The sequence below is a fragment of the Capricornis sumatraensis genome, chromosome 18, assembly GCF_032405125.1.
Source record: "Capricornis sumatraensis isolate serow.1 chromosome 18, serow.2, whole genome shotgun sequence".
Classification (NCBI taxonomy): domain Eukaryota; kingdom Metazoa; phylum Chordata; class Mammalia; order Artiodactyla; family Bovidae; genus Capricornis; species Capricornis sumatraensis.
In genome coordinates this window covers 45,016,966-45,043,650 of record NC_091086.1, presented here as the reverse complement: position 1 = coordinate 45,043,650, position 26,685 = coordinate 45,016,966, and the positions used below count along the sequence as shown (strand labels likewise).

The following is a 26,685-nucleotide window of genomic DNA, read 5'->3' as shown; positions in this document are numbered from 1 at the left end:
AGCCAAGATTTCCAACACCAACAACATGCCCCAGCAGGACACTAGGCTCCAAGACATATATAAACACGGACAGGACACGTGCAATGTGATGGAGGACACAGACACCAGCAGAGTGTGCTTAGTCCCTCAGTCGTGTCCAACTCTTTGCAACCCCATGGACTGTAGCTTGCCGGGCTCCTCGGTTCATAGGATTCTCCAGGCAAGAATACTGGAGTGGGTTGCCATGCCCTCCTCCAGGGGATCTTCCTCACCCAGGGGTCGAACCCAGGTCTCCTGCATTGCAGGTTAATTCTCTACTGTCTGAGCCATGATATTGCTGTGCAATCCACATCCAGGGTGAGGACCTCCAGGCTTCATTGCACACTCCAACAGTTACAGCATAGTCATAGTGTACCTGGCTCCCTGGTCTGTGGGTTTTCATTAACAAGTCATTCATGTGTACTACTGCACTAATGCATTCTATACATTATCAATTTAAAACAATTATTACAAAAGAATGAGATCTCATACATGTGAATGGAATTTCTAGAATTTGCTTCAGCACCCCCATGGCTTCTGCAGCTTACTTTGTGGACCTCTGCTCTAGACATCTTGCAAAGATCAATTCAACCTCTGTGGCTCTGAGGGCAGCAATTACATCTCAGCATAACTTTAATGATTCTTATTTTTGTTTTTTTGTGTAGGCTGGCCTGTGGTTTACAGGAGATGAAGATATCAAAATTCCAGAAAATCCTCTTGAACCCCTGCCATTCAATAGGCAGGAGCATCTTATAGAGGTAATTACTGAGGTCTTTTTAAAAAAGTGTATGTGGCACCATATCACGGTAACATTGATCAACTGTGTAATTAGTCTTAGACTCCATCCCCACCCCCTGTTTCTTTAATGTATTCCCAAAGTGCAGAGTTTAATATTCACCCACATGGTACTAGTGATTAAGAATCTGCCTGCCAATGCAGGAGACACAAGAGACTCAGGTTCAATCCCTGGGTCGGGAAGATCCCCTGTAGAAGGAAATGCCCAACCCACTCCAGTATTCTTGACTGGAAAATGCCATGGACAGAGGAGCCTGGTGGGCTACAGTCCATGGGGTCACAAAGAGTCAAACAAGACCGAGCAACTGAGTCCAAGGCAGCAGTACAGAGGAGTCTGGAGAGGAGGAGGCAGGGATCAAAATCTTAAACAGTCCTCCTGTTAACTCCCGTGTGATCTTGGACAATATCCTTAAGCTCTCTGGGCTTCACTTTTCTCATCTAGCAAATCAGCTGTTATTGAGCATATTCTTCACTAAAGGTCCTTACAATTGTAAAAGCTTTGGATAAGAACTGCCTTTTACTAATATATGCCTTTGTTCATTTCTCTTTGATTTTGACTAACTCATGTAACATTTCAAGAGTTTGCATACCCACCAGATTATTATTATCATCAAAAATATCATCATCATTATTGAGTTGGCCAAAAAATTCATTTGGGCTTTTCATATCATGTTATGGTAAAGCCTAAACGAACATTTTGGCCGTTAACTTCTATCATTAACTTTTATACCTGAGGCCACAATAGTATATAAGATCTTAAAATCTGAAAACTATTTTGACTTCAATATAAATGTTAAAAATATGAAACTATATCCAACACAATCAAGTTCGATAAGATATGAGAAACATTGAATGGTAGGTTTAGACATGACAGCAAGCTATGTGTATTGATTAATCAATTCAGCCAGCCATTAGTGTAAAATTGCAATGCAAAATTGAACATGACTTGTAACATGAAAGTGAGCAATTCTCTTCCATTGGATGCATATTTCAAGCATCTCTGCTAGATGCTAGCAGGGGAGCAGGTGAAAGGAAAGGGTCAGGGAGTTACCAAAAAAGTTCAAAACATGAGGCTGGCAGTTGTGGGGCAGCTTTTTGTTTTGGTTGTTGTTGATTGTTTTATAACCCGAGGACTGAGTTCAATTCTCCTGTAAACCTTTGGAAAGCATATCTATATATAAATAGGTTCTTCATTCTGTGGGAAGAGGCCAGTAGTCTGAATAGGATGTCAAGTACAAAGCACTTTCCTTTTCTGTGAGAAGTTGTTAGAAATGTCCATCACAGCAGAGCCTTTCAGTTGCTCACAGAGCTGCTGAAAGCAGGAGACAGCCTATGCTGGTCAGCCCCGAGGACTGCAAGGCAGGGAAGCCAGAGAGGCCTCTGGGTGCCAAGGAGGAGTATGGCTCCCATCTGCTGCTACCCAAACTGCTGGAACAAAGTGTGTGGGGGAGGGTAGAGGCAGGACCACAAAGTCTGAAAAAGATGTGCTCTATGGAGCAGATTCGCTGGAAAAGACCCTGATGCTGGGAAAGATTGTGGGCAGGAGGAAAAAGGGGCAAAGAGGATGAGATGGTTAAAGAGCATCACTTACTCAATAGAGAGTGAGTCTGAGCAAACTTGGTGAAGGACAGGGAAGCCTGGCATGCTGTAGCCCATGCGGTCACAAAGAATCGGACATGACTTAGCAGCCGAACAATAATGGGGCAAAGGATGGCTGACAGATGTGTATGAGAGTGTGTGTGTAGTGTCCAGAGGACAGAAGGGAGTGGAATTTTCCATGCCTCTCTGTCCCACAGACTGGATGCTCAACATTACATAAATCTCAACACCCTTCAACTAGGACTAAAAGCACAGATGCCATGGCTGACAAGCTGTGAGGTCTTGATGGAGTTACCTAACCTCTCTGTGCCGTGGTTTTATTTTCATCCTTTACTGCTGGGGTTGTTGTTCAGCATGAGTTCGTATGTGTGGTCCTTTCGGAACAGTGATCAGCACACAGTAAGCCTTAAGTAAGTGTCAACTAAACAGAAGCTAACCACGCTAACCCTACATGGTGAAACAACGCTTAATGGTTAACATCCCAAAGAAGCTGCACAAAGGGAAAACATAAAACAAAATAATAAGTTTACTTTTTGGCCATTATTAGAATAGTAAAGACCAAATTGGGGGAAAACACCATAAAGAGGAATTCTAAGGGTCAGGATCCCTGGGCTCTGTTCCAGTTCTGCCAGGAATCACTGTAGGACCTTGGACTGTAGGTTCTTTCACCTGCCAAGGCCTCTGCATCCTCTTAAGAGGGCTTAAGAAGAGGGCTTGGCCTACAGTCTAGGGCCACACCCAGCTCTCCTGCTTTGTCACCTGTATTCTCTATGATCCAGGACTGACAGGGCTCCTGGAGATAGGTCATTATCACTGTTAATGAGTTCGGATGAGTCCCAGGCACTGGGGAAAAGGTCTCTTTACATCCGAGAAAGGATCCTTGAGGCAGGTCTGTGTTGCAGTCACATCCTTGTCTCCTGACAGTGACAGTGCACTTCCTTATAACTGATGAGGCTCAGCCACGTCCTGGCTCCCTAGCTGGCCACACAATACCAAGTGTTTTAACAAATCTACAGGGATATCCTGAGAAAAGGCAATTTAATTCATCTACTCGAATTCACACATTTTTTGGTCATAATCTCTTCTCCACATCTTCCTTCATGAGAAGCTGATGATCTCACTGAAGCTGATGGCTCACCACAGTGAGCTCTAGGTCTTGTTTTTGCTGACTGTATACACCTTCTCCATCTTCAGCTACAAAGAATGTAATCAATCTGTTTTTGGACATCGGATGATGTCCATGTGTAGAGCTGTCTCTTGAGTTGTTGAAAGAGGGTGTTTGCTATGACCAGTGCATTCTTTTGGCAAAACTCTGTTAGCCTTTGGCCTACTTCATTTTGTACTCCAAGGCCAAACTTACCTGTTGCTCCAAATATCTCTTGACTTTATATTTTTGTATTCCAATCCCCTCTGATGAAAAAGACATTTTTTTAAATGTTAGTTCTAGAAGGTCTTGTAGGTCTTCATAGAATCCAGTTAACTTCAGCTTCTTCAGCATCAGTGATTGGGGCATAGACTTGGATCACTGTGATGTTGAATGGTTTGCCTTGGAAATGAACTGAGATCATTCTGTCATTTTTGAGATTGCACCCAAGTACTGCATTAGGGACTCTTTTGTTGATTATGAGTGCAGCTCCATTTCTTCTAAGGGATTCTTACCTACAGTAGTAGATATAATGATCTTCTGAATTAAATTCATCCATTCCCATCCATTTTAGTTCACTGACTCCTAAAATGTTGATGTTCACTCTTGCCATTTCTGTTTGACCACTTCCAGTTTACCTTGGAATTTACAATTGACTTAACATTCCAGTTTCCTATGCAATATCATAGTTTACAGCATCACTTTTTTTCACCACCCAACACATCCATAACTGGGCGTCATTTCCACTTTGGTGCAGCCTCTTCATTCTTTCTGAAGCTATTTCTCCTCTCTTCCCCAGGAGCATATTGGACACCTACTGACCTGGTGCAGGGGCTGGTTTCATTTTCTGGTGTCATTTCTTTTGCCTTTTCCTACTGTTTATGGGGTTCAGAAATACTGAAGTAGTCTTCCATTTCCCCCTACAGTGGAACTTGGACTATTACCATTTGTTGAACCCAAGCTTGTGTTTTGAAATACTACCCATTTGCTAACAAATCCCAAGAGTCTATTTCAACCCCCAACCTGTCTCCCAAATATGAGACTCCTAAACAGAGCTGCTTATTGGACCTCTCCACGTGGATGTTCTAGTAGACATTTCAAACTTACTGCATCCGAGTCTGAGTCCTGACCCCCCATCTCCCCACCCTACTGCCCTGCCCTCACCCAGAGCCCTCTCCCTCTTGGTCAGTGGACATTCTGACGTTTCTATTGGTCAGGCCAAAACCCTAGAGTCATCCCCAGTTCTTTTCCTTTTTTTCTTTTCAAACTCTCACATCCAATCCTTTAGGAAGCCTTGGTAGTTCTACCATCAAAACCCAGGGTTGATTGGTTCCAGGACTGGCTGCTGGCAGAATTATCCTGTAGGACTGAGAACTGCTGCTCCGAGAGGCTGCCTATTGTTCCCTGCCACATGGCCTTTTTACAGTGTGAGATTTGCTTCTTCACCAGCAGGAGAGCATCTCACTGGCTTCAAATCTCTAATCTCTTCCTTAAGACCTTCCTTAAAAAGAGTGCTTTTTAAAAAACACCTCACATGATTAAATCAGGACCCAAGTTTGGGGTCTCTTTTGATTAACTCAAAACCCACTGATTAAGTACCGTAATTGTCTGCAGAATCTCTTTGCCTTCACTCCTGGGAATGACTTTCTCATCACATTTAAGATCCTTCACACTCAAGGGGAAGGGGTTATACAAGGTATTTATTCAAGGGGGTACTCCAGGGGGCAGGAAACTTCAAAGCCTTCTTAGAATTCTTCCCATAAAAACATTTTAAATGATCTTAAGAATATAGCAGGCCTTACCTTTTTTACATGTTTCATCCACTGATTTAAAATCAAGCCTGTGTAGTTAGAGAAGGAGTTCACATATCAGTTCACTTTATTTTTTCACATCTTCCTTCAATATATCATATTCAGCCTCTTTGTTAATAGAAATAATGTGTTGCACCTACATAGCATTTTCAAGAACATTTCAGTGGAAATAATACTAAAGGTCAAGAATTCTTATGAAAGAAATGGAAGGTAAGCATGAAAGGACAATGCCATGGTTATCTATCAGTGTCAACACCCTTCTACCCCATGTCCTGCTGGAAATCCCTGAGGACTTCCAATGACAAGTGGGAAGAGGAAATAAATACAACTTCCTGAAGGAACCCAAAAGCTGGATCATGACTCTTGAAAAATCTAAGGCTGCCTGACCATCTGAGCCTGGCTCTGTGCCTGCTTACAGCAAATACTCAGTAAACTTATGATTAAGATAGGACTGAATGATTGAGCTTGCAGAGCCCATTGACCTCAAAAATTCTTTTCTGCTTCATAGCATAACTTTAGTTTATGCTATGAAGTTTAGTTTGTGCTATGCTTCAGACTTCAGTGTTTTCCTATTAAAGTTATTTTTATTTAAATTTGGATTAGATTTGTCAAATATCAGGAATTTATTTTACCAATTCATCATGGATGTATAATTGAATTTGCTAATAGTTGTAAGGATTGCTAGTAATAAAGAATGACATGATGTGTACAACAGATAGCTAGTGGGAAGCTGCTGTGTAGTATAGGGAGCTCAGCTTGGTGCTCTGTGATGACCTAGAGGAGTGGGATGGAGGGGTGGGAGGGAGGCCCAAGAGAGAGGGCATACAGCTGACTCACATTGTTGAACAGAAGAAACAACACAAGGTTGTAAAGTAATTATACTCCAATTAAAAAAATTTTTTTAAGAATGACATGCTATCTCTAGATCTAGATACTTGCTTCTCAAAGTGTAAGTCAGAACCAGCAGTTTTGAAATCACCTAGGAGTTGGCTAAACATAAAGAAACTTAGGCCATCTACTAAACATCCAGGAAAGAAAGAAAGAAAATGTGAAAGTCGCTCAATTGTGTCCAACTCTTTGTGACCCAGAATACTGGAGTGGGTAGCATTTCCCTTCTCCAAGGGATCTTCCCAGCCCAGGGATCAAACCCAGGTCTCCCACATTACAGGCAGATTCTTTCCCAGCTGAGCCACAAGGGAAGCCCAAGAATACTGGAGTAGGTAGCCTATCCTTTCTCCAGGGTATCTTCCCGACCCAGGAATCGAACGGGGGTCTCCCACAAACATCCAGAACCATCTACTTAATTAGAGTCTACATTTTTAAAAGGTTACTAAGCACACATGTTTGAGAAGAGCCAGCTGCCTCCCAGAACAGAAGTCCCTAGGTATTTAAGTGTGGCCTGTGCGTCCCAGGGTTTGGCCTGGGCTTTGCCGGGCCCCAGAGGATGATATTAGATCCCCAAGCACCAACTCTGCTGTCAAATGCATGAGACAATGCGTCTAGAACTGACTAGAAGCTCAGTCATTCAGGATATGGGAGAGACTTGCTGAAAAAGCTGGTATTCAGTGATGAGCACACTCTTCCTCTGTGAGAGTCCTCACTGGAAGGAGTCGCATTGCATCAACAGATTAGGGAGTTCAGAGTCAAGTGGCTGAAACAAGGAGGCTAATGGCTGGAGTCCCAGTGGCTCTGGGCATTGTGCCCTCCCTTCTCCCACTTCCCACAGAGAGGGATGTACCAGAAGCTTCATGATTGGAAGTCAGGGCCAGTGTGTCAGGATGGAGTTGAGGATGGACAGAAGGGTCCTTGCTTTCTTTTTCTACCTAATATGCACCACTTTAATCAGCACATGCCTCTTGTCTGTCTCTTCAAGCCCATGGACTGTAGCTCACCGGGCTCCTCTATCCATGGGATTCTCCAGGCAAGACTAGTGGAGTGGGTTGCCATCTCCCACTCCAGGGGATCTTCCTGACCCAGGGATCAAACCTTCATCTCTTGTGTCTCCTGTATATACATATATATATATATACACACACACACACACACACACACGAATATTTGTCTTCCTCTTTCTGACTTACTTCATTCTGTCTAATAGGCTCTAGGTTCACCCACCTCATTAGAACATCAGAATTTTTAGAGCCCTACTTTTTTTTTTTTTAATATTTAGCTTACTTTTAAGTTAATACCATTCATTACATGTTAGTTTCAATAATTCAGTCCTCAGAAAATGACCTTATTCCAAAATTCCTGGAGAGATTCTTCATTGTCTGTGCATCCACTGTCTACCCGATGGTTTGCATTTTCCCTCTGGCTGAAACTCTTTTTTGTGTGACAGTTTTTCTTTAGGTTGTTTGCTGACTGTGAGAAGGTTCCACCCCAGCTTGACTACACACAGATGCTGCTTTATTTTGCTTGCCATCCAGACAGTACAGAAGGGGTCTACAGGGCCCTCAGCGTAGCCATTGGGACTCACATCTTCCAGCCAATTGAAATGTCTCATCCTGTTGCAGCAAAGGTAACTGTGTTCCAGAAATGGACTAGCGCTGGAGTCTGGAGGGGATCCCAGAAGATTCTGAACTTTTCCTCACACAATGCTTTACTAGGTCTTGGATAGACTTGGCCGTACTCAGTTGGATTAGAACTTGGGGCCAACTCTCAAAAAAAAATGCTTTGGTAGTAAAATCCAAAATTTGCTCAAAGTTTCTTGGTGGAACCAAAATTGCTCTGTCAGGGACAGTCTTTATTTTGCATGAAGTGCTAATCCTGATAAATGAGAATGAACTGGGTATTAATCCAGGCTGTTTGTCACACTGTGTGGAAATTCTATGTAAAACAAGTTCAACCTTCGAACATATACCACAGATTTGTAACACTTGATAGAGTTTCAGGCCCAAACTTGGCCACCTAAGATGCATGGGCAATCTTTGTGTCACCTGCTTCCAGGGACAGAAAACCTTAATGTACAATAAAACCTCACATCCCACCATAGATTTATCAAGGGTTAACATTCCCTGACTTTGGTGGGGGGCAGGGCAGATAGAAAAGTCTCAGAACAGAGTACTGACTTATGAGGTACCCACTGGTCTGACTTTTTAGTCTGCAGCAGACCTTGTGAGGTGAGCTGTGGCCCTCATAGTGGAATGCTTTCCTCTGTTCTTCTTTGTGGACACGGAGGACAGAGGGCTACTATGTGTCCAGACTCCTCAGATATCCCAGCCACAGTTCTTTTCCTTTCATAGAAAAAAATATGCTGGGTTCTCTGAGTGAAAATGTGAAGCTCCTGTGATACCTTTCACATCCCAAAAGACATAGATAGACCCTCTCATCTCCAAATGTCATCCCTGGGCAAATGGCCAGGAAGAATTCCTACCCCTTCTATCAGAACCAGGCTGAGGCTGGACTATTGTCTAGGAAGCTGACAGCTCAGGGCTCTTCACCCCAGTGCTCTGTCAATGCAGCATTAACACTGACTCAACAACACAAAGTTCAGCAACAAGTTATTGTTATTCCCACTCGAGAATGCTGTCTTCTTAGACCATAGGAGGACCACTTACATTTTCCCAAATAAATGACAAGCCAGATGCAGTCTGCCTTCACTTGAGACTCCTTTTGCCACTTTCCCAGGGCTTCCCAGGTGACGCTAGTGATACAGACCCTGCCTGCCAATGTAGGAGACATAAGAGACAGAGATGCTGCAGGTTTGATCCCTGGGTTGATGCCGTGGAGGAGGAAATGGCAAGCCACTCCAGTATTTTTGTCTGCGAAATCCCATGGACAGATGAGTCTGGCAGGCTACAGTCCATGGGGTCACAAAGAGTTGGACACGACTGAAATGACTTAGCACGCACACACACAGGGATGTCTCTGCATTTCTGTATGGATTGGGCCTCCTTCACCCATCTCTGGCATGGATCATGACCTGCCTTGAGGTCTCTATGAAATGTCTGTCCTCTAGGAGACCTTCCCTGACCTGCAGTGGTGGCAGCACCCTGCCTGTGTTCCCATAGCTCCCTGCACTTCTTCCCTCACAGTAACCCTCACAGACAACTGCTTTACATGGTCAGCTTCCATTCTGGGCTCTGGGCTCCCGGTGGTCAGGGAAGGGCCATCTGTCTTGTTCTGCATCCCCAAACCTGCATTCCTGAACCTGAATTACTGCTATAGAGCTCAGTAAACACATTTCATTGAGTGGAACAATCAGCTAACTCACTGTTAGCTTTGTAAATTATACCCTTTGTGTAGTCCTGTGATCTACAAGGGTTACAAATCCAGCTGCCCATACCCATACAGAGCTTCCCTGGTGGCTCAGACTGTAAAGAATTTCCCTGCAATGCAGGAGACCCAGGTTCAATTCCTAGGTCAGGAAGGTCCCCTGGAGAAGGAAATGGCTACCCACTCTTCTTGCCTAGAAGATCTCATGGACAGAGGACACAACTGAGTGACTGACACTTTCACTTTCACCATACAAGAAAGAATGGGAGGAAGAGGGAATGATGGCCCAAACATGGAGGGAACACAGAATAAATGACAGATTAGCATGAGGCCTTACTGATCCAAAGAGAGGTCTGTGCCTTCTTTTTTGCCCCCTCTGTGTCTTTGCTCTTGCTGCTCCCTCCACCTGGAGCACCTGCCAGCTCATCTCAAAAGGTTCAAGGCCTCTCCAGTATTCAAGGCCTATTTCCTACACCAGCTCATTCATGAAGCTCCCCCTGACACACTGACCACTCCCTCACCTGGGCCCCATTTATATCCAGATCCTCTCCGGCAAGACTGAGAACCATCCCACGTACCCAGGCATTTATTCAATTACTTATCCAGCACCTTGGTGACTTTGGAACTACCCTTGACCTGGGGATAAGGCAAGTAAAGTGAAGGCTAAATCAAATGGTGATGAATGCCACAGATGAAAAAGAAGATAGGGAAAAATACACGAGTCTGGGAAGGAGTTGCAGTGTTAAATAGGGTCTTCACAGAAGGTGTCTCAGTGCAAAGACATATAGGCAAAGGCCCAGAGAGGTGAGCGAGAGAGCCTTGCAGATAGACCTCTGGAGGAAGAGCATTTAAATGAAGACTGCAATGGATGCAAAAGACCTCATGTGGGGCCTTGCCTGGTGCATCCCAAAGAACCTCAAGTCAGCACTTGCAGAGCACTGAGCTGGAGGAGAGCAGCAGGAAAGGACAGTGATGAGGAGAGGACTCTGAGGGCCCCTGGAAGGACCTTGGCTTTGGCTGTGCCAAGAGATGAGATGAGAAGGCACTGGAGCAGGGTCATTTCATTTGAAGTGGATGCCCATATAGAATAGACTGTAGGGAGCACAGGAGGGAAGCAAGACTAGTAATGCAAGCAGGGGGTGGTTTATCTATTGACTCCTATTCCTGTTATTTCCACTGTGCACTGGAGACAACTTGTTACCCCTCTTTGTGTCCTCTAAAGTAGCAAGTGCTCAGCAATGCACATAACAAGTTCTCCATGTGTGTTGGTAAAAGGGAAGAAAGAGAAGAAGAGAGAAGGAAGGGGTGGACTCCCATCTCTGAAGCAGAGAGGAGGAGAGCAGACATTCAAGAGGCAGAAGCAATAGCAGATTTGGAGGCTGCACTGCTGCTGCTAAGTCGCTTCAGTTGTGTCCGACTCTGTGCAACCCCATAGACGGCAGCCCACCAGGCTCCTCCATCTCTGGGATTCTCCAGGCAAGAATACTGGAGTGGGTTGCCATTTCCTTCTCCCAGAGGCTGCACTGAGTCACCAGAAAAACCAGGAAAAGGCAGCCTATGCTAGAAGAGTTGCCATAGCAACAGACAGCTGTCTGGATGGGTAGCACCCAGGCCAGCTACCAGCAGCACTGTAAGAGGCTGCATCCCTTCTGGCCTTGACCCCGGAGCTAGTGCTTGCCCAGGAAGCAGCTCCCTGGGTTACTTCTCTTAAGAACTCTTTTAAAGTCCAAGGACACTGTGCAAGAATTCTCCCACAACCACTGCACAGCAGCAAAGAAACCAGGGTGGGGGCAGGTCTGTCACATGCCACACACACAGGCATGCTCCTGGCTGGGAGTGAAGCATAGGAGCCTTTGGCATACAGGACCCATCGCCTCCCCCATTCTTGCCTCCTCCTAGCTCTCACCATCCTGCCTCCAATTATCCTGCTGCCTCTCGGTGCCCTTTCCAACTGTGTTCTGGTTTCCTGGGCAACCTGATCCCAGGAAGTTAAAATGAGCCTGCTCAGAAACAAAGCCTCTAACAGGTTAACAGGTCTGTGTTTACTCCCAAGACATTTAATCAGATCTCAGTTTTTGCTTTCCAAATAAACAACTGGAAATCTGCCTGATGTTTCATTCTTCCTCACTGTATTCTTCCTTACACGCTGGTTTAGTCAGTGTGGCACAGACCTCCTGTTTATATCCACAGCTTCTTTGGGTAGTTTAAAGAAGCTCCAGAGCCAAGCACTCGTGACCAGGCACTAGTCAATGTGAAACATCAAAGAAGTTGATGTTTGTTCATCCTGGCCTGTGGGATTCGGGGTTATGATATTGGAATTTAGTAAATTATGAGCTTGAACTGCCCACGTATTGAGAGTCTTGTTAAAGCATCTTGACAGGTGGGTTGAGGCCTTGGGGTTCAAATAACTTAAACGTTCCTCCCATTCTGCTCTTTGATGCTTTGTTCACATTAGTCCGGAGGACTGACCTTCTGTTCTGCTTCTGAGATGTGGGGAACTAAACAGATTGAATGGTAGAAGTTCACACTCAGGCACCATTCTGAGAACATGTTGCTGGGAGTCCTCAAGGGCTACCTCTGAGAGTGTGACAAAGTGCTTGCCAGCCCACAATCTGCCTGCTGATTAGAAGATAATGTGACTCACACGGTGTTTTGATGCCTCTAATAATTGCTCATTCAGAAGCCCTGGCTTTTCTCCAAACCAGCATGCCTGGTTTTGTCCATACATCCATATCCACAATTGTGGTCTGTTGGAGAGCACCCCCTCCCGTGCACGCCCTGAAGTCCTGCCAGGAGACTGAGCTGGCTCCTTGGGTTCTGATCTTGGCCGCCCTTCACTCCCTTCCTTCCCACTGAACCACTAAATCTATTCTGTCCAACCCCTTAAAGAGCAAAACTAGCAAATGCTTATAAAGTATCCTCTGACCTAATAAGACCTAATTACATAATGCCATTTGAAAGACGTTGTTCATTCAAATGTTTAATTTGTTACCTTTGGGCTAAAATTTTTAAAAATCCATTTATCCCATGATGACAATATCAAGCCTTTGAGACTTTGGGCTCTTTAATTTTGGTATCGCCTGCTCATCCATCCCAGTTCATCATGTGCTCACCTACAGTTTCTGTCTGAATAGAAATTCACTCGTTCTTCATACTAGCAGCAAGACATTCTATGTCTCAATACTATTCTTTTCACCACACTCAATGTTCCATCTCTTCAAGGGATTATTGATGGGAAGCCAGTGTGATGATTCCCAAGCTTCCTGCTGCTGCTGCTGCCACCGCTAAGTTGCTTCAGTGGTGCCCGACTCTGTGTGACCCCTTAAACGGCAGCCCACCAGGCTCCCCCGTCCCTGGGATTCTCCAGGCAAGAATACTGGAGTGGTTGCCATTTCCTTCTCCAGTGCATGAAAGTGAAAAGTGAAAGTCAAGTCGCACAGTCGTGTCTGACTCCTAGCGACCCCATGGACTGCAGCTCACCAGGCTCCTCCATCTATGGAATTTTCCAGGCTAGAGTGCTGGAGTGGGGTACCATTGCCTTCTCTGCCAAAGCTTCCTAGGTAGAGACAAAAAAGTCAGTTTCACATTTCTGCCAAGTAAATCAATATTGCAGTTGCTTAAAATGGAGAAGAAGCTAATTGGATAGGTAGACAGATAGATAAACAAGGAAGACTAAATAGATAGATATACTCAGTTCCAAGAACTTCAAGATCAGATTATATTTCCAATTTAGCAAAGGATACAGAAACTCAACTAAAGCAAGGTGACCACACAGAACTAGGCCAAATGCAACCTATCTCCATTGCACCACCCTGTGCCTCTACACATCCTTCAGAGGGGCTTATGATGACCAGAGGCTTAATTCTGTGCCCTGGTATAGTCTTTTTACACATGGGACTTCAGTGGCTATTTGGAAAGAACTTGTATGATCTATGCACGTAATGCTTCTACTGAATTGAGTTTGTGCAGGCAATGGCACCCTCTTCTAATTTTAAACCTAAATTAGCATTTTTCCTTCCTCAGAATAAAGGAGAACCAGCCCTCAGGTATTCTATGACATCGGGCCAGTCAACATTCTGAAAACACTCATTTTTTCATGGCAAAATGCCAGGAGCCAGCATGGGGAATCCCACCCATGGCAAAGGTCATGAGGAAGGGGGCCTGACAAAGTGCAAAGGTGGGATCAGGCCTCAGGGGTCCCCCCTGGATTCTCTCAAGCATCTATCCCCAGAACCAAAAGCTGTCTTCCTTACTATATTATGCCTTTCACCAACTCCTCTGACATTAACAGGGGGCTGTCCCTCCACCACCTTTTTCTGGAAAAAGTTAATTTGGAGATTTTAGATAATAAATCTCCTGGGCATAATAAGAGTGTTTCAATCCAAAAACCCCTCTGATGGCTTTCTAGCCTGGCTGACAGGTTTGTCTGGACTCCTTCAGCTGCACATGTGATTGTTTGCAGCCTCCCGATGGCGAGAGGCACAGGAAGCTTAAAACATCCTAGGAATGTAGGGGCTTCCGAGGAGTCAAAATCATTAGAATAGGACTGATTAAGGGTTTCATTGTTGAGCCAATACTTGCTGCCAAGTTTTCATATCTTTTATTTGTTGATATAGTTGGTATATACAAAAAAACAAGTAGCAACATAGATCTTTGAGTTAAGTACCTTCTTTGTTATAACCCACTGCACCTTTGTTCTACAGGAATGTAACTTTAGTGCTTTGAGGGTGATACAGATTAAAGAAAAACACTTCAGGGGAAATGAGATTAACATTCATTAGGGAAGAGAGCCATAAAGTGTTAACAGGCCTCTTGGCCAGAAGATAATGTAAATCACCTGAGACCTTTTGTATACGGAAAGATATGCAGAAAGAAAGCCTGGTATCGATAAGGGTCAGGACTGCTGCCTCTACATGACTCTGTATCTTCCATTATGTAAAACTTAGGGTATATAAGCACCTTTTAAAAATAAAGTTACAGGGTTTTTGCACAAGCTTGGCCTCCCCCGTATTGACTCTCTCTCTCTCTTTCTCCCTCTCCCTCCCTCTCTTTTTCAGGCTGATCCCTTGGAACACAGAGGCTCACTGTGTCTACTTATTTGCCTGGGCTTTTTAAGACCCACACGAGAGGGAGCCCAAGGCGCGACACCCTCCGTTATTCAAGTGGGTGCCTGTGGCCTAACATAGATGGTGCAAGTTTCTTGTCTTGAGACTTTATTAGCTTTCCATGTAAACCAAGAAATATCAGTCTCTTTTATCCTCTATTTTTTCACTACATTATTCTCTTCTAATCGCTCTTTAAATTTCTAATTAATCTTTCTTCACCGACTCCATCCCTGCTTCAAATTCCCTGGATCCACTGGGGCTGGACCCCAACAGCAAATCATTGAATATCTATCACCTCATCATCTGAAACACACAACACATTTATTGCAGTAAATATTATAAATACAAATCTACTGTAGAGAACTTGCAAAGTACAAAATAAAAAGTAAATCACCTGTTTGACCAATCAGAGGTAGTAACTACTGTCAGTTCTTTAATGTATCAGTTTCTCTTCTTTTTCATTAATAAGTTTTAGATATATAAGGAAATGAGGACCCTGGTGTATTTTGCTAGGAGCCAGCACGGGAGATCCCACCCGACAAGGTCATGTGGAGAGGCCTGATGGGCAAGGCGAGTCAGGCTTCAGGGGTTCCCCCTGGGTTTTCCTGAACATCTACCCCCAAAAACCAGAGTCTGCCTGCCTTATTGTACTGTGCTTTCCACTCTTCTGCCTCTAAAAGGAATTAACTTAGGGCTCCAGTTAGCAGTCTCCTGCATATAAAAAGAATGTCTCGGTTTAAACCACTTTGATGGCTTTCTAACTTATCTGACCAGTCTGCTCAGACTTTACAACTTGTGGATTGTTTACAGCCCCCAACTGTGAGAGGCACGAAGCTCAAAACATCTCGAAGATATAGAGCCTTTTAGAGCTAAGAATTAGTTTGGTGAAGGGTTCCATCGTTAAGTTAATATTTGCCACCAGGCCTCCATATCCTTTATCTTTTAGGCACCTGGGAGGATATTAATCAATGTAATCAGGATGCAGAAATAGGAATATAGTAGTTTTGATGTTAGCGATACTAGACTTTTGAGTTAATTAATTTTCTCTTTGTTATACATCACTGTACTCCTTTTTCCTTGTTATAAATTGTTGTATCCTTGCTATGTAAGAATGTAACTTTATTTAGTGCTTTCTGAGAGTGGCACCAGACTTTGGGAAGAACAACACTATTCCCCTTATCAGAAAAGGGCTGTAAAATGTTAATTGGCCTTCTGGCCAGAAGATGACGTAAATCACCTAAGACTTATGTATACAACTAGGTATGCAGAGAGAAAGCCTGGTCTCGATAAGAGTCAGGGCAGTTGACACTGCATAATTTTGTATTATCCATTGATCTCTATGTAAAATCAAAAGTATATAAGGCCTTTCCAGACAATAGAGGATGGGCCAGTCACTGGACTGGTTTCCCCCGTGTCTTCTTTACTCTGTTTTCAGTCTGAATTCCCATCTTGGGCGTGGAGGCTCACCATGTCTACTTACTTGCCCTGGCTTCTAAGATCCATGAGAGAGGGAGCCCAAGGCGGGGCACCCTCCTCTATTCAAACGGGCACTGGTGGCCTAATGTAGATGGTGCAAATCTCTTATCCTGAGGTTTTATTAGCTTTCCCCTAAACCAAGTTATTCAGCCTCTTTTCTCCACTAAATTTTCCTACTACACTATTCTTTCCTAATCTCTCTTTTATATTTCTAAATCAATATGTTTTTCCTCACCATGCCGTCCCCACTTTGAATTACCCTGGATCCACCGGGGCTGGACCCCGGCAGTATTTATTATTTGTGTTTTGTTCCCTTTTGCGCTTATCCCATGAGTGTTTTTTCACTGTCATTTTCACTATCATTCTAAGCTAAAATGCACACAGCAGCACAGCATTCCATCATTCCAATGATACTATCATTGATGTCACCATTCCCTGTTGTTGGAATCATAGGTTTTCTATTTGGGGGTAAGTAACACAAAATGAACATCCACATACAAAAGTCTTGGTGCACATGAATATTTCTTTAGAATCAGTTCCTAGATCAGTAATTACGGGGTCAAAAGGTAGGCGATACTTTTCAGGCTTTTGATACATAAGAAACTACATCAGAAACAATTTACTCTTTCCCATGCTCAGAATGACAGCATCTAAATTCATTTCTCTTGGCCAAGTTTCAAAGAGCAGCAATATGAATCCCAATCTGTCTGTATTCAATCTGTTTTCTATTTTACTTTCTGAGTGCTTCATTGAGTTTAACATCCAGTATCCAAACAAAGGCCCCAAAGTTTCTCAGAATCTATCAAACTTGAGAAATTAACCTGCCACGACCTCTAGACTGCAGGCAGTTTCCAAAGCAAATCCTGTCAAAAATCTAGATTCATGTGTAAAAGTTTGACAGAAGTCACACAATTCATTTCAGTCCTTTTTTATTGAGTAATACAGTGTATCTGGGGCTTCCCAGGGGGCACTAGTGGTAAAGAACCTGCCTGTAGGAGAGAGGTGGTTTCTACCCCTGGATGGAGAAGATCGCCTAGAGAAGGAAATGGCAGCTCACCCCAGTATTCTTGCCTGGAGAATCCCATGGACAGGGGAGCCTGGTGGGCTGCAGTCCATAGGGTCACCAAGAATGGAGCATGACCGACGGGACTTAGTACAAGTGCATACAGTATATTTGAAATAGTGATAAGCAAAAGCATGTGTGAAAGTAAATAAAACTCACCCCACACTAAGGCCTCTGTCAAGTACCAGCAGAATTGGTCTAGAATTTTGACATGATTTCCAGTGCAGCCAGCATATTCTACTTCTTTTCTTTTTATTCTTTTTACTTTATTATTTTTTATTGAAGTATAATTGATCTACAGTGCTGTGTTAGTTTCAGGTGTACAGCAAAGTGATTCAGCTATACATACATATTTTTCAGATTCATTTCAGATTCATTTCCCTCATAGGTTATTACAAAGTATTGAGTATGCAGTAAGACATTGGTTATCTATTTTATAGATATATTCGTGTGTATATGTTAATTACAAACTCCTAATTTATCCCTCTCCCACCCTTCCCAGTTGGTAACCACTTTTGCTTCTTCTTGCTGTTGTTTCTGAGTTGGAGAAGGAAGAAAGACTTGTCTTATTGTCTAGCATATTCTATCTTTAGACTTTGTTTAGCTAGTCTGTGGTTGTTGCTCAGTCGCTAAGTCATGTTCAGCTCTCTGCAACCTCACGGACTGCAGCACACCAGTGGGCATTACCATCGCGAGGCATAAAAAGTTTGGGACAAAATTGGTGTTTTCTAAATATCTCTATTCGGAGAAGGCAATGGCATCCCACTACAGTACTCTTGCCTGGAAAATCCCATGGACGGAAAAGCCTGGTAGGCTACAGTCCACAGGGTCGCGAAGAGTTGGACACGACTGAGCGACCTCACTTTCACTTTTCATTTACATGCATTGGAGAAGGAAATGGCAACTCACTCCAGTGTTCTTGCCTGGAGAATCCCAGGGACGGCAGAGCCTGGTGGGCTGTCGTCTATGGGATCGCACAGAGTCGGACATGATTGAAGTGACTTAGCAGTAGCAGCAGCAGTAAATATCTCTATTACTGGAAAGACTTCATCTTCTCTTTATTTAATTGCACAGACCTCTTCCTTTACTGATATGAGTCCCACTGAGGAATATCCTGAACTCGAGGACAACTTTATGAGTGAGGAAAGAGAATTACAAGAGGATGGGGAGGAAAAGGAAGAAGAAATCCCTGAAAATGCGAATACGGAAATGATTTCCATGCAAACATTACTCCAAGTGTTCCGAGGAGGAAATGAAGTACTGGACGCTAACAGATTTGCCAGCCACCAAAAGATAGAGAACATTTATTTAGAGGTTGGTTGGATTCTTTCATTAAAGAGACAACCTATACCCAAGAAAATTTCCATCAATTTTGAGTGTATGGTCATCGAATTTCTCCTGAAATGTCTCAACGTATAGAAATCATGATGATTCCTTTAGTAAATCATTTTTAATATCATCAGGATCATAGATTTAATTAACTTATTTTTTGTATCTTTTTAAGAACTTCATAAAAGTGTTTCAGGACCTAGGTTCCAAGAACCTCGAGCCAATTGAAGTTGCTGTTCTTCTGAAGCATCCTTTTATTCAAGACCTGATTTCAAGTTATCCAGTCTATAAGATCCCTGTGAGTATTACCCAAAGATCCTAATACAGTCTTTTTTAAAATTGTCATTATAATTTTATTTTATTTTTATTGGAGAATAATTGCTTTATAAATGTTGCATTGTTTTATATATATATATATATATATATATATATATATATATATATATATATATCCCTTCCCTTGTGAGCCTCCCTCTCCCATCGCATCCCACCCCTCTAAGTCATCAGACAGCACCAGGCTGGGCTGTCTGTTATATAATAGCTTCCCACTGGCTATCTATTTTACACATGATATACATATCTACACATGCATATGTCAATGCCACTCTCTCAATTTATCCCACCCTCTCCTTCCCCCACTGTGCCTGCAAGTCCATTCTCTATGTCTGTGTCTCCCTATCTTCCCTGTAAATAGGTTCATCAGGACTGTTTTTCTTGATTGTCTTAACGTGGTTGAATTCAGGTTCAGGGCTTGGTGGGATAAAACAATTGTGGAGGAAGAGAAGGAGGGAAGAAGCTGGACTAGGCTAGACCAGGGTCTCAGGAAGCGAAGCTGGTAACAGCATCCAGCCAAAAGGCCAGCCCTCAATACCGCAAGGGCAGTGAGTTCAGGCAGAGTAGAAGTGACTGTCAGTACACGGGTACCATGATAGTTAGCACTACCAGTATATGCGTAATATGATTAGTACCACCAATAGGTCCGCCAATACTAGGGATAATACCATAGAGCTGCCCCACCAGGACTCTGAGGCCTTGAGTCTACCACAAAAGGCTGGAGGTAAATGGCAGTAAAAGCTGGATGGGTGGCTATATTCATGTTCTGCATTATTCCAGCCATCGAATGACCCTGGCCTATGATTGAAGAGCATGGGGAATAGAATCCCCCTGCCCAAGAGAACAAAGGAGACCCTGATCCCCAGCCAAGTGCTGATTTATTCACCAAACTCTCATCACATACACATTGTTGCTGTAACTCATCCAGTGACCGCACTTCTGAAAGAAGGGATAAGGGTTCCATCAGAGAAACTGTTTAGGGTGGGAACACTGAGGACCAAACCCAGAGAGGCTGGACCAAGTCAGCAGAATAAAGGAAGGAAGAGAGGAAGAGCTGGGGCTCAGAGCACACACCATCACCTCACACATCAACCACACATGCTGAATGTGCATCTACCTGGCAAGTGCCGGGTCCCTGACAGCAAGGGCTACAGAAGGCTGGGGGTGACCACCTTTCAGAATGTGGCAGGTTGCTACAACCTTCTCACAAGTCTCACACACTTAACAGCATGCAGTCTCCCTATTTGGCTTCTCCTAATGGTTTATTGGACTACAGAGAGTTAGCTGAGTTTTTGATAAAAGTGCTTTCATTTTGATAAGATGCAAGTGATCTAAAGCTGAGCACTGAAGAATTGATGCTTTTGAACTGTGATATTGGAGTAGACTCTTGAGAGTCCCTTGGACTGCAAGGAGATCAAACCAGTCAATCCTAAAGGAAATCAGTCCTGAATATTCATTGGAAGGACTGATGCTAAAGCTGAATTCCCTGATATTTTGGCCACCGGATGTGAAGAGCTGACTCATCAGAAAAGATCCTGATGCTGGGAAAAATTGAAGGCAGGAGGAGAAGGGGATGACAGGCGATGAGATTGTTGGATGTCATTGCCAACTTGATGGACGTGAGTTTGAGCAAGCTCCGGGAGTTGGTGATGGACAGGGAGGCCTGGTGTACTGGAGTCCATGGAGTCACAAAGAGTTGGACATGACTGAGCAACTGAACTGAAATGAAGTGTTTCCTTATCTCTAACCATTGTTGTTGTTGTTGCTTAGTTGCTCAGTCATGCCCTACTCTTTTGTGACGCCATGGACTGTAGCCCACCAGGCTCCTCTGTCCATGGGATTTCCCAGACAGGAATACTGGAGTGGGTTCCCCCAGAGGATCTTCCCAACCCAGAGATCGAACCCGTGTGTCTCCTGCATTGGCAGATGGTTTCTTTACCACTGAGCCACCAGGGAAGCCGTCTAACCATATCACATCATTATATCTCTACATCTAACCATCCTCTTTGTAAAATTATTTGGGTCTCTTTATTTAAACAGGCCCAGAATACTTGGATATGTGGTTGGCAATATTCCAAGTAATTGTACTCATACATCCCACAAACATTGACTCTTCACAATGAAACCCATATGTCACAGGTCCCTTTTCAGCATCTTACACTCCTACTTTCACTCATAAAGACCAGCTTTCTTCCCCACTTAGGATGAGAATGGGATAAATTAGTGTCACCCTGGATTTAGTGGGAATAGCACTCATCAGAACTAGACAAAGGGGTGGAGAGAGGTGGGTGGGTGGGTGCATGGTTGTCACAGGCAGGATGGGGGGCAGTCTGCCACTTGTGGGATCTCCCTGCCTTTTCTGTCCTCTGAGCAACCATCATTCTGTGTGAGGTGGGTTCCAGAAGCCCATCTCTTTAGAGTGCATTTCATCCTACGCATTCTGTTTCACATTTCAGGGAACAACCCCCCTATTTTAAACCAGCAAAATAATTTTCAGTTCCCTAGAATAATCTGCAGTAGGATTTACCTTGTCTTATCAACAACAACTAGGACCCTAAAATGATTCCACCATCACTTCCTCCTATTATGGGAGAAGAACTCCCTGCAAAGTCAGGATGATTTAGGAACATTTTTACTCTGACCAGAATGTCTATTACTGACTTTTGCAGAGATGATTCTATCTGGCATGTTCCTGAAGAAAAAACTCCATCAATAGATGGCTGACTGCCTTCAAAGATCAATCCCCTGAAGATGGATTTTGATCCTCAGGGAAAGCTGGTGTCAGAAGGCTTCTTATTACTTTGTGCATTTCTTTTATTTAGGAAGGAGTTTTATCAGCAAGCACCCCAGCTGAAATACTCCTGGCATTTTGAATACCACAGGACCAACTCTGGCATGGCAGAACATCTGACATTCTGAATTGCTGCCCACTATATTCTGGGAGCACCTTGATGCATTGATGACCAAAAAGATCTCTTCATGCTCCCCAAATCCTGCTTGGTGCACAGACCCCTCGGGTTGAGAGCACCTGCCCCCCTCCCCCCACCCTCACCCCACACCTGGAGCTTGTTCTGACCTCCAGCTTCAGAGTATGAATGTCACCTGACACCCTAATAGTAGAAAGAGAGCTTGTCAGTCTGTCTAGCTGTCCGATGGTTCATTCCTTCATTGCCAGGGTGCTTCTGCCAAGTCAGCTTCTTCAATCCTCCCCTGTCCTGGTCCTTCATCTGTCCTCCCTGTCATCACTTCACCCTGGAATCTGACAAGAGGACAGTGAACCACCTGCTAGAATCTAGTCAGGGCACCATTCCGACGAGAGTTGAGCCTTTGACCTGAAAAACCTAAATGTGATGCTTGAAAAGGAAAGAGGTTCCCTTTCCAGTAAGATGCTCTACTCTCATTTTTACTAAGCAAATAAAGAAAAAGAAGAAAGGAAAAGAAAAAAATCTCTGAAGAGTGTATTACTAACACTCTCATCCTGTCATCAATTTTTTTGCTCCAGATATCCATGTGCAAGTAAATAGATCACATTTTTAAAATGAACTTTAACCACAGTGATGTTGTTTGAAGATCTTTCAAGATAAGTAGAGCAAAAACTAGAGTGTGGTTTTTCAGGTTAAAATGTTGTTTGCTGTTATAAACAGTGGGAAGTAAAGGTTGTCACCCAACAGCTCTGTGTTTACAAGATTCATGTTTGGAACTAGCAAACATTTTAAAATACATATGAAAAAGGCCAGTTTGGGTAATTATTTTGATACGTGTTATTTTTTGCTCCTGTGGAGAAGTGGCCTGGCTTTGTGGTTAGGAGAGCAGACTCAGGAGCCATGTTGATTGGGTTCATAGCTACTAACTGTGTGACCTTGGGCAAGTGACCCCATGGTGCCTTGGTTTCCCCATCTATAAAATAGGGTTAATTCTCAAACATGCCTCTCAAGGTCCTTGTACAGATTAAATGACTTAAGCCATACAAAGTGCTTAGCTCCGTGCTTGGCAGATAGAAAGCCCTCACTACATAGTAGGGGCTTCCGTGGTGGCTCAGATGGTAAAGAATCTGCCTGCAATGCAGGAGACCTGGTTTGATTCCTGGGTCAGGAAGATCCCCTGGATCACTCCAGTATTCTTGCCTGGAGAATTCCATGGACAGAGGAGCCTGGCAGGCTATAGCCCATGGGATCGCTAAGAATCAGACACAACTGAGTGACTAACACTACATAGTAATTATTATTACTATTATTATTACTGCTGGCCTGTGGGTGGTTGCAGTGCATAAGAAATATTTCTGAACAGTGCAAAATTTACACAGATGAACTAAAAGCTGGCATTTCATCTGCCAAATTCAGTGTCTGCTCTCTGGAAAGAAAGGAGACTTCCACTGGAGAGTGTCATGATGACAGGGAGTCCAAACCAAAGTCCCAGGAATCCACATGTGGTCAATTCCAACTCAGAAGATCCATGTTTAGTTTTGGATTTTATAGTTATTCAATTCAAGCTCATTTATTTAACTTCTTCTTTCATAGATGTTTATATAGAGAGGTTATTTTCAAAGAAGTTTCCTAAATTCTTAAGAAAATCCTTTGCTTAAATATAACAAGATCATTGATGACACCATCACTGGGTGATTAGTGAAGAAAGTCAATTTCCTCCAATAAGTAGATTTACAAGTGTAAGTGGGCATTGGATTTTCTGCACCAACTCACCAAATGTAGCTTCTTGTTATGCACACATATGCTGCATAAATATGAGTCTCTTTTAACAAAACCTGTACATCCAGCAGATAGGCTTAATATTAAGGGTTCCATTCACTAGGAGATAAAAATAAATCTTTCAGTATTAAAGTCAGAATGTCACAGGAGAATTTCTTAGAAATAAATGAGTCAGGACCTGATTACATGAGGCCAAAGTACCTATAAATATAAATGTACCTAGAAGGGACACAGTCTTCAAGGTATCTGACTTTAAGATACACTCCAACGGCCTCTATTATGTTTATAACAAAATACAATGGCTGCTTCAGTGCTTTGTGTTTTCAAGGCACCCATGCCAAACATTTCTAGACTCTCTCAGCCTTTTCTCCACTACTGTTAGTTAAAATTATGGCCCTTGATTTCAGCCATAAATCTAGCCAAGACTGATTGAAATATCTAGAGCTTATAATTTTCCCCCATGCTATGGAGTGTCAAATAATCACAGGTCAACTCATTCCTTAATCCCCAAGTAAATAGTCACTAGTCAGCAATAGCTGTTAAAAATAATATTCTCTGCAAAGACCTGTCAGTAAGTACTGTGGAGGGTAGGACCAGAAAGGTCAATGGCAAGCAGCTGTTCTTTTTCACTTAACTTGCCCAAAATTGCCCTTCAGCTGTGGGAGATCTATATTTTCAAAGAACAAGCTCCTTCAAGAAAATGATTCACTATGTTTCCTGGCAGTGACTGATACAGCCATGTGGGTGTCACTCAGCAGGGCTCTGTTCAGATGTTGAACTAACTCATGTTTTCATGAGTAAAATGACTACAATTAAATAGAAACTTTTGGAACTCAGCTCTGAAGTAAAGAAACTTATACTCTTAAATAGTTCCCTAAAAAAAAAAAAAAACCTGGAAACTGAATAAATGTAATTTTACATTTTCCCCTTATGCTAGCTAGTACCGCTTCTATTCAGAAAACTAACACCATGCCATCTGATCCCATCACTTCATGGGAAATAGATGGGGAAACAGTGGAAACAGTGTGAGACTTTATTTGGGGGGGCTCCAAAATCACTGCAGATGGTGACTGCAGCCATGAAATTAAAAGACGCTTACTCCTTGGAAGAGAAGTTATGGCCAACCTAGATAGTATATTCAAAAGCAGAGACATTGCTTTGGCAACAAAGGTCCATCTAGTCAAGGCTATGGTTTTTCCAGTAGTCATGTATGGATGTGAGAGTTGGACTGTGAAGAAAGCTGAGCGCCAAAGAATTGATGCTTTTGAACTGTGATGTTGGAGAAGACTCTTGAGAGTCCTTTGGACTGCAAGGAGATCCAACCAGTCCATCAGTCCTGGGTGTTCATTGGAAGGAATGATGCTAAAGCTGAAACTCCAATACTTTGGCCACCTCATCCGAAGATTTGACTCATTGGAAAAGACCCTGATGCTGGGAGGGATTGGGGGCAGAAGGAGAAGGGGACGACAGAGGATGAGATGGCTGGATGGCATCACCGACTCGATGGACATGAGTTTGACTGAACTCCAGCGGTTGGTAATGGATGGAGAGGCCTGGCGTGCTGCAGTTCATGGGGTTGCAAAGAGTAGGACATGACTGAGTGACTGAACGGAACTGAACTGAACCCCTTCTATTAATACATTGTGATAATATCTTAAATTTATTTTATAAACATCTGTGATTTAAAATGCAGCATAGTTGGATATTTTAATTGGATAAAAAACAGATCATTCTACCCCTAATATTAAAAAGGAAAACAGAAAGGGGATAATTCCCCACCTCAAAATAATCTGCTGTTCTAAAATTCTACAAATCTGTAAACATGATTAATTTAGCATTAGAATTTTCCTTTAATATAAGATGAATGTTGTTTTTTATTGATTAATAGGGAAATAATGTTTTGTCTTGCCCATTTTGTGCCAAACTCTCTGTAATTGCCAGAGAAGGAAATGGCAACCCATTCCAGTATTTTTGCCTGGAGGATTCCATGGACAGAAGAGCCTGGTCACAAGGAGTCAGACATGACTTAGCAACTAAACAAGAACTGTGTAATTGCTTTTACTAATGTTATCTAATTATTCTAATATGACAGCTCTATTATTAGATCTTACTATATGGGGAAATGAAGTCTCTAAGATCTTTGATATCTTTCCATTGGCAAAATTAATAAGTTGCAAGGCAGGATTCACACTAAATAGAGAACAATTTTTTCAAAGGAAAAAATAAAAACTCACTGTTTAATCCTGCCACATATTGAAAGCCCATATTATTAATAATCATTACTCTAATTCATTTATTAAGAGTTGTAACTTCTCTTTGAATCTCTTCTCTTAGGATGTTAAGATAATTCTCCAAAGGAGTGAGCATGTACAAGGAAGTGATGAAGAGAGGTCTCCTTCAAGACTTACAGAGGAAAAGAAATGAAGGCACGGGAGTGGCAATGAATCTTCCAAACAACTCATGTGAACATGGTGTTTGTTGTATACATTGTCACTGTAAGTGAAGAAATGGCCCCTACCAGCCTAGGAGGGGCACTGTAAAGGGAGTCTTCCTTCCTTAATTCAAAGAATATTCTGTAATAAACCTTAAATTTCTGAGCCAAAATCCAAAGTAAGAAGGAATGCATTTTGAAGTGATTCTGAAAACAGAAGACACCAAAACAATATTTTCAAAAATAAACAAGCACATACATCATGATGTGTCCCTGTGAGAAGTATCTGCATTAGGCAGATACATTAAAATTTCTCCCAAAGCTCAAATCAGGGCAGCATGGCTTCATACAGTTTGTATTAATAGTTCTTGCTCTGTAAAATCCCAAGGTGTGTCTCACCAGTAAAGGAGAAGGCTGTTGTCTCAGCTTCTGGTATAGTCATGACCTTGTTATCTATTCATAGTCCTTTATTAATAGAATATGTGTCTTGTCGAGATTGATGTACGATGATAGCTCTTTACTTGTGTAAATTAGTGAATCTAATTCAGTGATACTTACCTCAAGAAAGTGATTTTGTTTTGTTGTATTTTTTAGCTTTTTATTTTATTAATATATAGCCATTAACAATGTTGTGACAGTTTCAGATGGACAGCAAAGGGACTC

General features: G+C 42.9%; 1 protein-coding gene across 1 annotated transcript in view; it reads left to right on the top strand.

The window, feature by feature from the left end:
- The window catches only part of SPEF2 (sperm flagellar 2), a 199,405-nt gene extending 173,390 nt beyond the window's left edge, over positions 1–26,015 (top strand). The window contains exons 32-36 of the mRNA XM_068990522.1: positions 684–776; positions 7,706–7,885; positions 18,301–18,540; positions 18,731–18,853; positions 25,926–26,015. Of these exons, the coding sequence (XP_068846623.1) occupies positions 684–776; positions 7,706–7,885; positions 18,301–18,540; positions 18,731–18,853; positions 25,926–26,015 (726 nt within the window). The remainder of the gene's footprint in view (positions 1–683; positions 777–7,705; positions 7,886–18,300; positions 18,541–18,730; positions 18,854–25,925) is intronic.
- Positions 26,016–26,685: the final 670 nt, after the last annotated feature.